This window comes from Micromys minutus, assembly GCF_963924665.1.
Source record: "Micromys minutus genome assembly, chromosome: 2".
Classification (NCBI taxonomy): Eukaryota; Metazoa; Chordata; class Mammalia; order Rodentia; family Muridae; genus Micromys; species Micromys minutus.
Window position 1 is genome coordinate 48,988,785 of NC_137971.1, and position 12,468 is coordinate 49,001,252.

At 48.3% G+C, this 12,468-nt stretch overlaps 3 protein-coding genes across 4 annotated transcripts in view; 2 read left to right on the forward strand and 1 right to left on the reverse strand.

Moving 5' to 3' along the window:
• MYRF (myelin regulatory factor) overlaps positions 1-879 on the forward strand; it is a gene marked incomplete at both ends in the record, with an annotated part of 29,190 nt that extends 28,311 nt beyond the window's left edge. For both annotated transcript variants that reach the window (XM_080913166.1, XM_080913167.1), the window contains 2 exons: positions 598-672; positions 799-879. In XM_080913166.1, the coding sequence (XP_080769292.1) occupies positions 598-672; positions 799-879 (156 nt within the window). The remainder of the gene's footprint in view (positions 1-597; positions 673-798) is intronic.
• Positions 880-3,507: 2,628 nt separating this feature from the next.
• TMEM258 (transmembrane protein 258) lies at positions 3,508-7,295 on the reverse strand. Its single transcript, XM_080911546.1, has 4 exons — positions 7,237-7,295; positions 4,872-4,981; positions 4,076-4,212; positions 3,508-3,609 (listed from the first exon to the last, which is right to left on the reverse strand). Exons 1-3 carry the CDS (start codon positions 7,237-7,239, stop codon positions 4,086-4,088), a joined length of 240 nt encoding a protein of 79 aa, XP_080767672.1. The 5' UTR covers positions 7,240-7,295; the 3' UTR covers positions 3,508-3,609; positions 4,076-4,085.
• Positions 7,296-7,612: 317 nt separating this feature from the next.
• Positions 7,613-11,626, forward strand: FEN1 (flap structure-specific endonuclease 1). Its single transcript, XM_080913321.1, has 2 exons — positions 7,613-7,820; positions 9,850-11,626. The coding sequence occupies exon 2, from the start codon at positions 9,869-9,871 to the stop codon at positions 11,009-11,011; it is 1,143 nt and encodes a 380-aa protein (XP_080769447.1). The 5' UTR covers positions 7,613-7,820; positions 9,850-9,868; the 3' UTR covers positions 11,012-11,626.
• Positions 11,627-12,468: the final 842 nt, after the last annotated feature.

Below are 12,468 nucleotides of genomic sequence, written 5' to 3' on the forward strand. Positions count from 1 at the left end.
TCTTGTCTCCTTCCCTATGCTTCTAAGACTATTCTCCAGGGAGGGAGAGAAGACATAAAATAGCCTGAGAGGAAGGAGTTGAGGGTCATAAGGGAAGAGACGCATGGCCTTACAGGGAGGGATACTTAAGAACAGAGAGACAGCTAAGCCAGTGAATCACTTTTAGCTGTGGAGCTATAGCCTAAACCCTAAACAGAGGCCAAGTCAAAGCCTCAGGTAAGACAGGCAGGCTGTTGGTGGCTGCCTGCCACCCCACTGCCCCTGCTGCCATACTGTGACGGGCAGCTGCTAAGATCAGTGTTTGAGCCCAGCTTTGCCATGTATGTGTTTTGAAGGAGTCAAGTGATTGCAGATGGCGGCAGCACCGCTGCTTGCATTTCGCTGTAGTTGTGGGCACAGCTAATGAGATACTTGCATAGCCTAGAGCATGAGGAGCTACAAGACAAAGGGAGGCCATGGATAGAGAAGGCAGTCTGCAGAGGGTGGCTACCCCTGCCCTCAAAGTGCAGTGTGCTCACCTCTGGGCTGCGACAGCCACGCTGAGAGGATTGCCGGTTAGGACAAGGCTGCACTGACCTCTCTCTTCCTTCTCTCTAGGGCACCTCTCATCAATGGCCAGTAACCATCCTGTCCTTCCGTGAATTCACATACCACTTCCGGGTGACAATGCTGGTGAGCACATAGGCACAGAGGCTGAGGACCTGTCTGCAGTGTGGGGCTTGGGAGAGAAATAAGGGCTTTGCAAAGCATAGGGCTTGGGGCAACCACCTTACCCATCCTCACTTCCCTTCCACATAGGGTCAGGCCAACTGCAGCTCAGAGGCCATCGTTCAGCCAGCCACAGACTACTTCTTCCACTTTTACCGCCTGTGTGACTGAGCTGCCTCCTGAGGCAGTGCCACAGCCGGGATTGGGGTCCCTGGGCCCTCAACACTGGATGCAAATGTGTTACACTGGAGCCTGCTGCAGGCCAGCTCTCTGCTCTTCACTGCCTCCCTTGACTGGGGAGACTGGAAGTCCTTACACTGGAGTTGCTGGGCCAACTGGTCACCCTCACACAGCACAGAGGGGGCTAGTGGGAACAGCCTCCTGGGTCTTCCTTCTAGCCATCTCCTTGGGACAGCACAGGACCAATTCATGGCTGTCTAGTTACGGTTCCTTGGAGGGGCTGGCTTGCCCATTTCCACTCTCCCTGCCTTCCCTTCTGAGCTGTGGTGGAGCGAAGACCCATGGGCGTTGGACCCAGACCTCTTAACACCTGGCTGGACATGCAGAGCCAATAACTCTCACCCTTATGCTGTTCCCAGGAGGGACAGCTTGGTAGTAACTTTAGGGTTTGACTGTTACACTAGACTTGGATTTCTAAGCTTTAACTGTGGTTGGTTCAGGAGTTTTCTCTGGGAGAGCTTAGGTCCTAAGAAACCCTGAGGTAGTCAGGGCTGCCCTGGATGGCTGGAGAAGCTGACCTTGTGCCTTAAGCCTTCTAGTGCCTGGTGGAACCACCCTCGTAGGGCTGACAGGCCAGGTCAGCCTTGGACCCTTGAACCTAAAGTACCCTGGAAAGGGTGGTTCCCTGTGAGCTCCCAAGATCTGTGTTCCTGGGAGTTTCCCAAACTCATGATAGAATTGGTGTCAAGAGCAGAGGAGCAGGAATCCCTGCAAGCAGTATACTGGTTTCTACTGAAAGGTGAACGCAGATAACTTTTGTTAAAGATGTAATTATTAAATGCACTTAAAGCAGGGCACCAAGGAGTGGGACAGAACGGGAAAGCTGAGTGAGAAAGTGGAGGGATACTAGCAGACGAGACCCCAAGTTTTTCTCTCGTTGCTTAGGTCCCATCTCTGCCTCTTCTACCCCTAGGAGAGGAGTGGTGAGTTTGGGTTGAGAGGTTTTACTCAAGTGACAGCTTTGGCATTTCTTGGTAGCACCTACAGCATTCTGATTACATGCAGGCTCCTGGAAGGAGTGTGTCAATCATTAGCCATACGTCATAGGTTCAGCAGCGGGAAAGGGAACTGCTCTTACCCTGTGGTATTCTGGCCCTTTGGAAACCAGGCCCTGCCTTTTCCAACCTCTCATTCTGAGCTCTAAATGGGAGGCCTTTCTATAGGGGAGCCAAGTTTGGGAAGCTGTCAACTGTGGGTCCTGCCAAGGATCTCAAAGCACTTATCCTCAGGATAGGAAAATAGCAGGATGTCTCGCCCCCAAGCTTTTTCCCCAACTCGGCTCCATTCTACCATAGGAATCACAGCTCCCCACATCAGGCCATGCTTGCCCTTATGACCTTGTTCTTTTCTCCCACTAGGCAGTCCTTCCCACAGCACCCTAAGACCGCCCAGCCTCACTGCTTTAGAGACATCCTGGGCTCCCTGACTAGAGGGGCAAGTGTTTTTAGACTGGCCCCTCAGTCCTTAACTGGAAAGTGACCCTCTTCTACCCCCTGGAGTCTATCTGGACACAGCTAGCCCTAGGCCCACTAGCAACTGCCTGTTTGCATGCCTGGGAAGAGGTCCTCAGTGAGTCGGGGCCAAACTTGGGCTCCAAGCTGCTTGAGAGGGTCAACCTTGGACCAAAGTTGCCTTAAGCCCCAAGTATAACAAGGCTCAGGGGAAGGTGTAAGGGCCACAGGCTGGAAGCTGACAGCCTAGCTGGCACCCCTTACTCTCTTCCCTCTGCTGTTACTACAGTCACTGGGCTAATCTCGCTTTAGGCTGTATATAGGCCTCCCCCAGTCCTCCCCCCCCACCCCCCGCAGCATAGATCCCTGCCCATGCTGTACCCCTTAGCAGCCTGCGTGTTCATAGAGCATCTCCCTTCTTGTTAACTCCCCATTTTCTCTGTGAGCTCTGACTCCTATTTATCGTGTACTCGCTCTGACTGTGGATGCAGCTCGGCCTACTTGCTTCCTGTCCCCCACGGGCCTTTTCTTAAGTAAATATATAAATAAATGTATAAATACTGCTTTGTATCTGCACTTGCCTCTGGCATCTTCTTGAGACTGTTCTGGGGGGAGTCACCGCAGACCAAGCTGACTCCAGTGTAGTTTCTAGGGGGCCTAGAATTCCTGGCCACCACATAAAAGGACTAGAAAGCTACTCCCTATCTTTATGCTCCTCATCCTTGGACTTGGGTTGACAACACACATCCAAAAGACCTTCCCCATGTACCTGCCACTGCCCACCTAGAGAGAATCCATCTAAGGAAACAGGCTGACCCTAGGGCCCCGTAGCCCGAAGATAGTGGCTGCATTCAGAGAAAACTGGTCCAGGGTAAAGTTGACTGCTATTAGGTCCTGGAGAAGTTTGTTCTTAAGCATAGGTAAGCCTGGAACTAATGACAAGACAATGCTGCTACATGGCCTTGATCCCATGGGGAGGACACATTTCTAGCATTAGGTACTGGTGAAAGGCAGGAAGTGGAAAAGGTGGGACTTCATCAGTCAAGGAAACCCCGGTTCCCTCCCCTCAGAACGGTTTCCTCCCCTCAGAACGGACACGAGGCAGGCCTGTCACACATCTGCCTTTATTGTAAACAGCAGGTAGGACACAGAGCAAAGGTAAAAAATTAATTTACAAAAGCAGAGACTTGGTGAGCTGCCCGGTGGGTACCTGAAAGAGGAGAGTAGAATTAAGAATGAGTCCAATGACCTTTCACATCCCCTCCCTGTAGCCCTATGGCCCCCTGAGCAAGGGCTACACAAAAGCCAACAGAACGATCACTGAGGAAGGGTCACCAGGACTGACTTCAGTGACCTGTTTGGTATATTATAAGTCACAGCTCCTTTCCAAGTCATCATGTGTGACTTCAAAGAATGCAGATATAAAACCATAGGTAGTTTTCACCCACATCCGTACCAAGTACACCCAACGCTTCAGTGAGCCCTTGAGTTTACGGAAAACGCAGAACTGACACATCAGCTCACGCTTGGCTCAAAGCCCCATGAAAGATGGGGAGAGGGTCCTGATCATCCCCAGTCTTTCTGTCCCCATGAACCCTAAAGTCTTGCATGGAGGAGACCCACTGAAGCCTGTATGAGGCTTCTTCATACATGTGCCGTCTTGTCACAGCTCTTACCCTTGGAGACTCATACATAGATGCCAACCCAGAGCAGGAGGAAGAGGACTCCAAAGCCCATGAAGAGTGAGGCCACCAAGGAGATGAGGAGCTCTTTGTAAATATCGCGTGTGTACTTGGTAGAGGTGACCTCGTAACTAGGTAGGACTGCTAAGGAGAAGCAAAGATGAACTATAGTGCAGGATCTGCCTAGGATTACCCTTCATGGGAAACATAGGCTAAGGGATTCCTCGGAGGCTTGTCTGGCTTGATGTAGTCAGGCAGAGAGATGCCCAAGACATGGTATGAACTCTGATGCCCCTCTAACATCCATGAGGAAGAGCCCATAGTACTTAGGCCAATTACCTCTGGTCATGTATCACCTATGGTACAGCTAGGACTAAGTGCCAAACTCTAGGCACTTGAGCATATCCCTGTTTAAATCATCTTTCTGCTGGGTGTAGTGGTATATCCCTGTAATCCCATCACTCTCCAGAGGCAGGGGCAGATGGACCCCCTGAGTTTCACATCAGCTATGTCTGTTTGCACAGTGAGACCCTGTCTCAAAACAAGACCAAACCAAACCAAACCCCCAAATACCAACAAACCACCTTTTGAATTTCAGTTCAAAACACAAACTGAGCTAACTCGAAGTTGGAAAACGAGGCCATGGTTTGTCCTTGGGCAGCACCAGCCTCCTCCTAACTCACTTTGTCTCCATCTCACCTCAAAGGAAAAAAGTAGTAGTTATCCGATGTGCTTTTCCTCTCAGTTCTATGGTCACTAATTCTGTCCCCTGAATGCAAATAAAGGATACACAAAGAACCAGGCCGTGAAGAACATGCCGATGGCCAGAAGTACCACAGTCAGGTGAGGGAAGACAGCAGGGTTCACTGGGCTGGTATACCTACTCATGGCCTCGAGCTCCTAGGGAAGAAAGCAGATCAATCTCAGTTTCAGTTTGGGGAGACCTTGGAACAGCTGTGTACTGCTGAAAACTCCTTCAAGTGATTCACTATGGAAATTACAATCGTGTGTGTGTGTGTGTGTGTGTGTGTGTATGTGTGTATCAAATTTTATTACCTTTATTTACTGTATATATGTGTGGGTTAAGGTACCAATGAGTGCATGGGAAGGTCAGAGGACAAACTGCAAAAACTGGTTTTCTCTTTTCACCATGTGGGTCCTGGAGATTGACCTCAGGTCACCAGGCTTGAAAGTACCACTGAGCCATTTTGCAGGTCATCTCCCAACCCCTTTCCCACTTTCTTTTAGAATTTGGGTGGAAGTTAGAGGACAACTTTCTGAGAGTTGTCTTCTCCCCTTTCTGAGGCAAGGTCTCTCTTGGTTTTTGGTCACTGTAACACACATTCCAGGTTAGCTAGCCCTCAGGCTTCTGGGTGTTTCTCTTGTGTCCATTTTCCATCTTGCTGTGTGTGAGTTATGGGGGATTACCACATCTGGCTTTTTTGTTTTGTTTTGTTTGAGACAGGGTTTCTCTGGGTAACCTTGGCTGTCTTGGAACTCTTTATAGATCAGGGTGGCCTCAAACTCACAGAGATCTGTCTGCCTCTGCCTTCTGAGTGCTAAAGGCACCACCATGGCCTGGGCACATCTAGATTTTTTAAAAAATGACGTGGGTTCTAGGATCCAGCTCAGGTTATCAGGCTTGTACACCAAACCTTTGCCCATGAGCCATCTCCCAACCCTATATCACATCTTAAAAGTGGGAATGTCCTGCACTCTTCTGGTGTGTGTCTGAAGACAGCTGCAGTGCACTTGTATAAGTAAAAATAAAAGTAGACACAGCAGGCTTTGTGGCAGAACATTTGCCTAGCATGCATGAAGTCTTAAGTGTGGTCCCCAGCCTTGGGAAACAGAACAACAATAAAACAGCAAAGAATGGCGGCAGCAGCTTTCCTTTCAGTGAAATAAGAGCAGCTAAGAGTCAGAGGCTCAGGCATAGAGGAAAATGGCTCTTAGGGTTTTCTAGCTAATGATCGCTATGTAAGTCATGGATCTGCCTGGGAGAAAAAAGATGCATAAAGAAAAAGCTCGCCCACAATTTCCATTGCTTTTGGATCAGTGTCCAGACTCTAACATGTTAATTTGTGCAGGAATCGAGAGCCTAGACTACAGACAGCTCAAATTCTATTTCAGGAGTTGTCTTTTTCATTGCCTTAGGAGGGGGCACAGGGATCTCTTGGCATAGTACAAGTGGGATAATCCTGGCCCTACTGAGTCATCAGTGTCTGAGTTAAGTAGTTGTAACACTTATTTTTGTCACATGGCTGATCCACGATTGGAGAAAGATGAATGTTGACACATCTAGTTTACTGCCCAGCATAGAGTAACTGCTCAATAGGTATTTGTTTCTGTCCTAAAGTTGCAGAGAAGATGATGAGATAATCCCTGTGAAAGGGCTATAAACGTAAAGTTCTGTACAAATGTTAACTTCCATTGTCACTCTCTAGCCAATGTTTCTAAAGTCCAGAACATAACAACTCCAGAGAAGTAAAATGAGCCCATTGTTCTAAGAGACACAGAAATTCAATTCAGTAAACAATTATGTCCCCGTTCCCCCCTAAAAGAGCCAAGGACAATTGCTGCCATTTATGGAACCTCCAAATGCAGGCCCAGTGTTTGGCAACAGGAATACAAAGATGAATAGACATCATCTCAGAACTAGATGCACGTCAGATGGTGGTCACTAGGAGGCGTGGCAGGTAAAAAGAGAAGTCCTTGAAACGTGGCAATAGGTGTGTTTAGACTGAGAGCTCCCAGAAGACAGACAAGTACCTATGAAAGACATGTGTTTTACCAGGAAATGACATTTATACAAGGGCCTTGCGGGATGAGTAAAATTTCAGCAAGGAAGACTTCCAGATAGACAACTAATCATAAAAAAGAGGAATAAACGCGCGAGGGTTTGCAAAGTGCACCCTGTGACCTTCAGACTTACAATCAACGACATCATAAGCATATTGTGATGAAAACTTCAGCCTGAGGAATACATGGTGAGGGGCTTACTTGCTTTCCCGTCCCTAAACTCAGAGTTTCAGCGGCGTCCCACCCACCGGGCACTGCACACTGAGGCCTCTGCGTAAGAACGCGGTGAGGACCGGGCATAAAGAGCCCTAGGTCCCAGCCCACTGAGCTGTCCGCAACTCCCATCATCTCACCATTTTGCCTCGCACAGGATAAACCACCGATCCGCCACCGGAAGAACACGTCGGCAGGAGCAAGCGCGTTGAGCAACAGGAAAAGGATGTGGTCCCTTGCGCGTGGCATTGTGGGACTTGTAGTCCCATGGTTTTAGGGGTACGGGAACTAGGACTATGGGAACCTGCTGTGAGTAATCTGGGGTCGGACTGTGGGAAAGGGTGGTGTAAAGTTTAGGTTTTAATTCATTTTTTCGCGGAAAGAATGCCCACTATGAAAGCTGCTTTCGGACATGGCGGGGTATACACTACATTTCCCAGGAGGCTGTTCGCGTCTGGTCGGTCACGTGACGGGAGCGCGGGCTTTGGAAGGCGGCGAAGCTGGAAACGACTTCGGCTTGACACAGAAGAGCGGGCTCCGGACTGTACAGAGAACACTGGAGATTCCAAACTACTGCTAGCTGCTGAAGCCTCGTGCACTCGAGGCTGGGCGAGGTCTCGCGGAAGCGTCTCTGAGAGCGGCGAGGGCCGCGGGAGCAGCACCAGGCAGTCCGGGACTTGAGCCATTCGTCTTGCTTCGAGCATCTCTCTTCGCTGGTAGGAAGGTAATAACCTCCTCCCCGTGAGGATTAATGACCAGGACGTATTCATCTCAGGGCCCTTGTGAGGAGTATAGAGCGGGGAAATAGGCTTATGGTCTGCTGACATCAAGAGACAGTGTGCTTCTATATCTGGCTGAGACAGGTGTTGGAAATGTCCCAAGAACATTTTTGGATAGGGGAAGTCTGGAAGATTACTCAGAACGGTGAGGCCCGGTTAATGCGATGACTGATCAGTTGACCTCCGGAGAGTGGGGCGCAGGGGAGCTAGGTGTGTTTTTATCCTGCCTGCAGCCATTTCATTTAAGGCTTTGCTATACGGAAGGTCCTGTGGAGGCGGGACTGAGACGGTCTGGACAGAACAAGTTTCCCTCTGTTTGACATGATGAGTCCTGTATTCGTTCTAGCTAAGTAGTGAGGTGTAAACCATATATATGGTTGACTAGGGAACATGGCACAGCATTTGGTGATGTGTGTGTTCTTTCTGACGTTTTGGTTGACTGCTTCTGCGAGGCAGAAGTGATTATCGTTCTTATTTTACAACTCAGAAGTGACTTGTGTCTCACAAACCTGAAGATGTAGAGCACTTGCTAGCATGTATGAGGGAGGATGCTAGGTCGGTCCCCATTGCTACCCCGCCCCCCACCAAAATAACCCACCACATTCAAGGCTGAGTTTTTTATTTAATTTCTGGGATAGGGATTGGATTTGGGACTTAACCCATGCTAGGCAAGCTACTGTACCAGTGAGAGCTACAATCTTCAGCCCTACGGCTGAGCTTTTGCTGCTTGTATAGAGGAATCGAATTAGTACGGATCAGGAAGAAGTAAGAAAGAATGGCAGGAAGAAGAAAGACACAGCTATGGTCTGGATACTGACATTGGGCGGGCAAGATGACCTTAATAAATTGCATACTAGAAAATTCTTTTATTATACATTTAATGCATTAAGATGACCGATACAATGCAGATATTTTTGTTTAAGATTGATTCTCTTTCTTAATTTAATTTTTTGTTTTTTTTTTTTTTTGAAACAGGGTCTCACTGTATAACTCTGGCTTGGGACTTGCTATGTAGACTAGGTTGGCCTTGAACTCAACAGATACATTTGCCTCTGCCTTCCAAATGCTGGGATTAAAGATGTGTGCCATCATTCACAACTAGTTTTTTTTTTTTTTGTTGCTTTTGTTTACCTTTTTTTCCCCTAAAGTCCATTAAAGAAAAATAATTAGATAAAAGGAAAATTAATGTCTCAGTTGGAAGAGCTAAAAATTGTGAGGGTAGTTTTGGAAATAATTCCCTAGGAACAATTTAGTGGAAGTCTTGAACCACAGAAGTGCAGTATTGGGCTGCATGAATCCAGCATGCCAGCCCTTAATTCAGGATCTGTGATGGAAGTCATGGGGTTCACGTTCCAGACTTAGTTGTGGGAAGAGAGTACAAGAGGAGGACTTAAAACTCCTCTGGCATCCTGATAAAAACAGAGACTCTCAGGTGCTAAGGGTGATGGGAAGGCAAGGGTACCAGCATGTGAGATGTCCTGGTCCTAACTCAGAGGTGTATCCCTCAGGTGTGCTGCATCAGTTAGACAACATCAGCGGAGAAGCAAAATGTCAGACAATATTTGCACAGCCGGTGCTTAACCTGCTCTTAAGGGGTCACACATCTGCCTTTATAATTTCAGGACCCTTCAAGCCAAGCTAAGCACTCTTGCTTTCTACGGTCCGTGATGCAGATTAAAGCTGAAGGCACTCTGTATGACAGATTGTGCCATTGTGTTATTCAGAGCCCTTAAGTTACTCAGGGACATCCAGGGTCTCATTCCTCGAAGCACCCAGATTCTTAGGAGGCCTGCTTGTTAGTTGGGTGCACTGTAGATGTGCATCTTGTTCACCTTTGCATCTCCTGCTGACTTACAGTCCTGTTGTGTTTCATGTCAACTTTGATTAAACATGGGACTGGTGAATGTTGCAGCTTAAAACTTCTGTTCCTTTTTATATCCTCCAAGTTCCTCCTCTTGTCTTTCTTTGTTTTAGCCATTACTCCTGCGTTACCATGGGAATTCAAGGCCTTGCCAAACTAATTGCTGATGTGGCCCCCAGTGCCATCCGTGAGAATGACATCAAGAGCTACTTTGGTCGCAAAGTGGCCGTTGATGCCTCCATGAGCATTTACCAGTTCCTGATTGCTGTTCGTCAGGGTGGGGATGTGCTGCAGAACGAGGAGGGGGAGACCACCAGCCACCTAATGGGCATGTTCTACCGTACCATCCGGATGATGGAAAACGGCATCAAGCCTGTGTATGTCTTTGATGGCAAACCACCACAGCTGAAGTCAGGCGAGCTGGCCAAACGCAGTGAAAGGCGCGCTGAGGCTGAGAAGCAACTGCAGCAGGCTCAGGAGGCTGGGATAGAGGAGGAGGTAGAGAAGTTCACAAAGCGGCTCGTGAAGGTCACCAAGCAACACAATGATGAGTGCAAACATCTGCTGAGCCTTATGGGCATCCCATATCTTGATGCACCCAGCGAGGCGGAGGCCAGCTGTGCTGCCCTGGCAAAGGCTGGCAAAGTCTATGCGGCAGCCACGGAGGACATGGACTGCCTCACTTTTGGCAGCCCCGTGCTAATGCGACACTTAACTGCGAGTGAGGCCAAGAAGCTGCCCATCCAAGAGTTCCACCTGAGCCGAGTCCTGCAGGAGCTGGGTCTGAACCAGGAGCAGTTTGTGGATCTGTGCATCTTGCTGGGTAGCGATTACTGTGAGAGTATCCGTGGCATTGGGCCCAAGCGGGCTGTGGACCTCATCCAGAAGCATAAGAGCATCGAGGAGATCGTGAGGCGGCTGGATCCCAGCAAGTACCAAGTTCCGGAAAACTGGCTCCACAAGGAAGCCCAGCAGCTCTTCCTGGAGCCTGAAGTACTGGACCCAGAGTCTGTGGAGCTGAAGTGGAGCGAGCCGAATGAAGAAGAGTTGGTCAAATTTATGTGTGGTGAAAAGCAGTTTTCTGAGGAGCGAATTCGTAGTGGGGTCAAGCGGCTGAATAAGAGCCGCCAGGGCAGCACCCAGGGGCGCCTTGATGATTTCTTCAAAGTGACGGGCTCGCTCTCCTCAGCTAAGCGCAAGGAGCCAGAACCCAAGGGGCCTGCTAAGAAGAAAGCAAAGACTGGGGGAGCAGGGAAGTTCAGAAAAGGAAAATAAATGTGTCCTCCCCTCCGGGATAACTGTTTTGTACCCTCAGCTAGAGCACGCCCCTCTCATCCCTTGTCTTAAGGAGTTTATTGCTTCCCAGTGCTGCCCTTCAGAACTTTCTCTCTTGACCCTGTGGCAGGAAGGCCATAGCTCTGCTTTTCCTCATTTTTAGCTCAGGAAAGATGTCAGGCTGAAACCACTTCTCAGGTTAATGGACACTATCCATTGTTCTGTACAACTGCTAGCAATGTTTAAGGAAGAAGACAAACCAGGGAGAGATGCATAGAGAGAATTTCCCAGCTGGTCAGGTGGAGAGGTGACTAGAACGAGGCTATTTCTAATTTCACTGCTCAGAAAGACAGCCATCAGCCTGGGATTAGCTGGTGAAAGAACTGCAGAGCCGAGCAGAGAGGAGTCTGGCTGACAACAGATTTAATTCTGAGTGGCTGTGTTTTGTGGGCAGAAATTTGCTGTCTGGTGTGTGCAGTAGTTGTGCAGGGGAGTGATGTTTAGATTTTGGTTTGTAGTTTTTGTTTTTGTCTCTTCCCTCTCCACTGTTGGGAACTGAACCCAGGGCAAAGGCATTAAGTAAACCAGTGACCTGTAGCTCCAAGTGGTGTTCTGACAGCCTTTCTGAGGCAATCAATTTAATTGAGGTTTTGGAAGAAGAAACTGTGTTCATGGGCTGTTTCTATTTTAAAAGATGTGAAGAGAAAAAAATAAAGTTATTAAAAAAAAAAAAAAGTGACCAGACTGTGGCTTTCTGAATGTTTGAGAACACCCTGAATGCTTTAGTTTCTTGTAGAATAAATATAATTAGTGGCCTTTCCCCTCTAAAATCCCCAATAGCCTGGTAGCAAGTGGTTTGTTTAGGAGTGACCACAAGGTGGTGCTGTACCCATGTAATGTGGCCACAGCAGCTGTGGGAGCACCAGCCTTTTGTACTTGAGTTTGAATAGCTTGACTGAATTTCAATGTTCTACCAGTCTGAGATGGAGTCCCCTTGAATAGTCTTATAATTTAGATAAACTATCGCATAACATCCAGGCAGCTTGATAGGCCACTTGATAAACGCTAGCCATTCACAAGCCTTGTTCCACCAGGTGGTGGTAGTGCACACCTTTAGTCCCACGCTCAGGTGGCAAAGGCAGGTCCAGTCTCCAAGTTCAAGGTTGCCCTAGTCTACAGAGCAAGTTCCAGGACAGCCGGGGCTACACAAATCCTGTCTTGACAAACCAATAAAACAAGTAGGTGAATAAAAGAAGCCTAGCTTTGAGATTTCAGGTGTTGAAGAAGAATGAAAAATTTTGAGTACTAGTACATTAAGAGTTCTTCAGAGGAACAAAATGGATACATATATGTTTAAAGGGATTCACTAGTGTGGCTTACAGGGTGTGGTCCAGCTAGTCTAACTTGGTATCCAACAAAAAAGCCAAGAATTCAGTACAGTCCACAAGAATGTCTCA

Coding starts and splice junctions, on each gene's coding strand:
- TMEM258 (XM_080911546.1), bottom strand. Junction 4,213..4,871: donor TTCACGGCCTGGTTCTTTGT/GTATCCTTTATT, acceptor AGTCCTACCTAG/TTACGAGGTCACCTCTACCA.
- FEN1 (XM_080913321.1), top strand. CDS start 9,869: ATGGGAATTCAAGGCCTTGCCAAACTAATTGCTGATGTGGCCCCCAGT.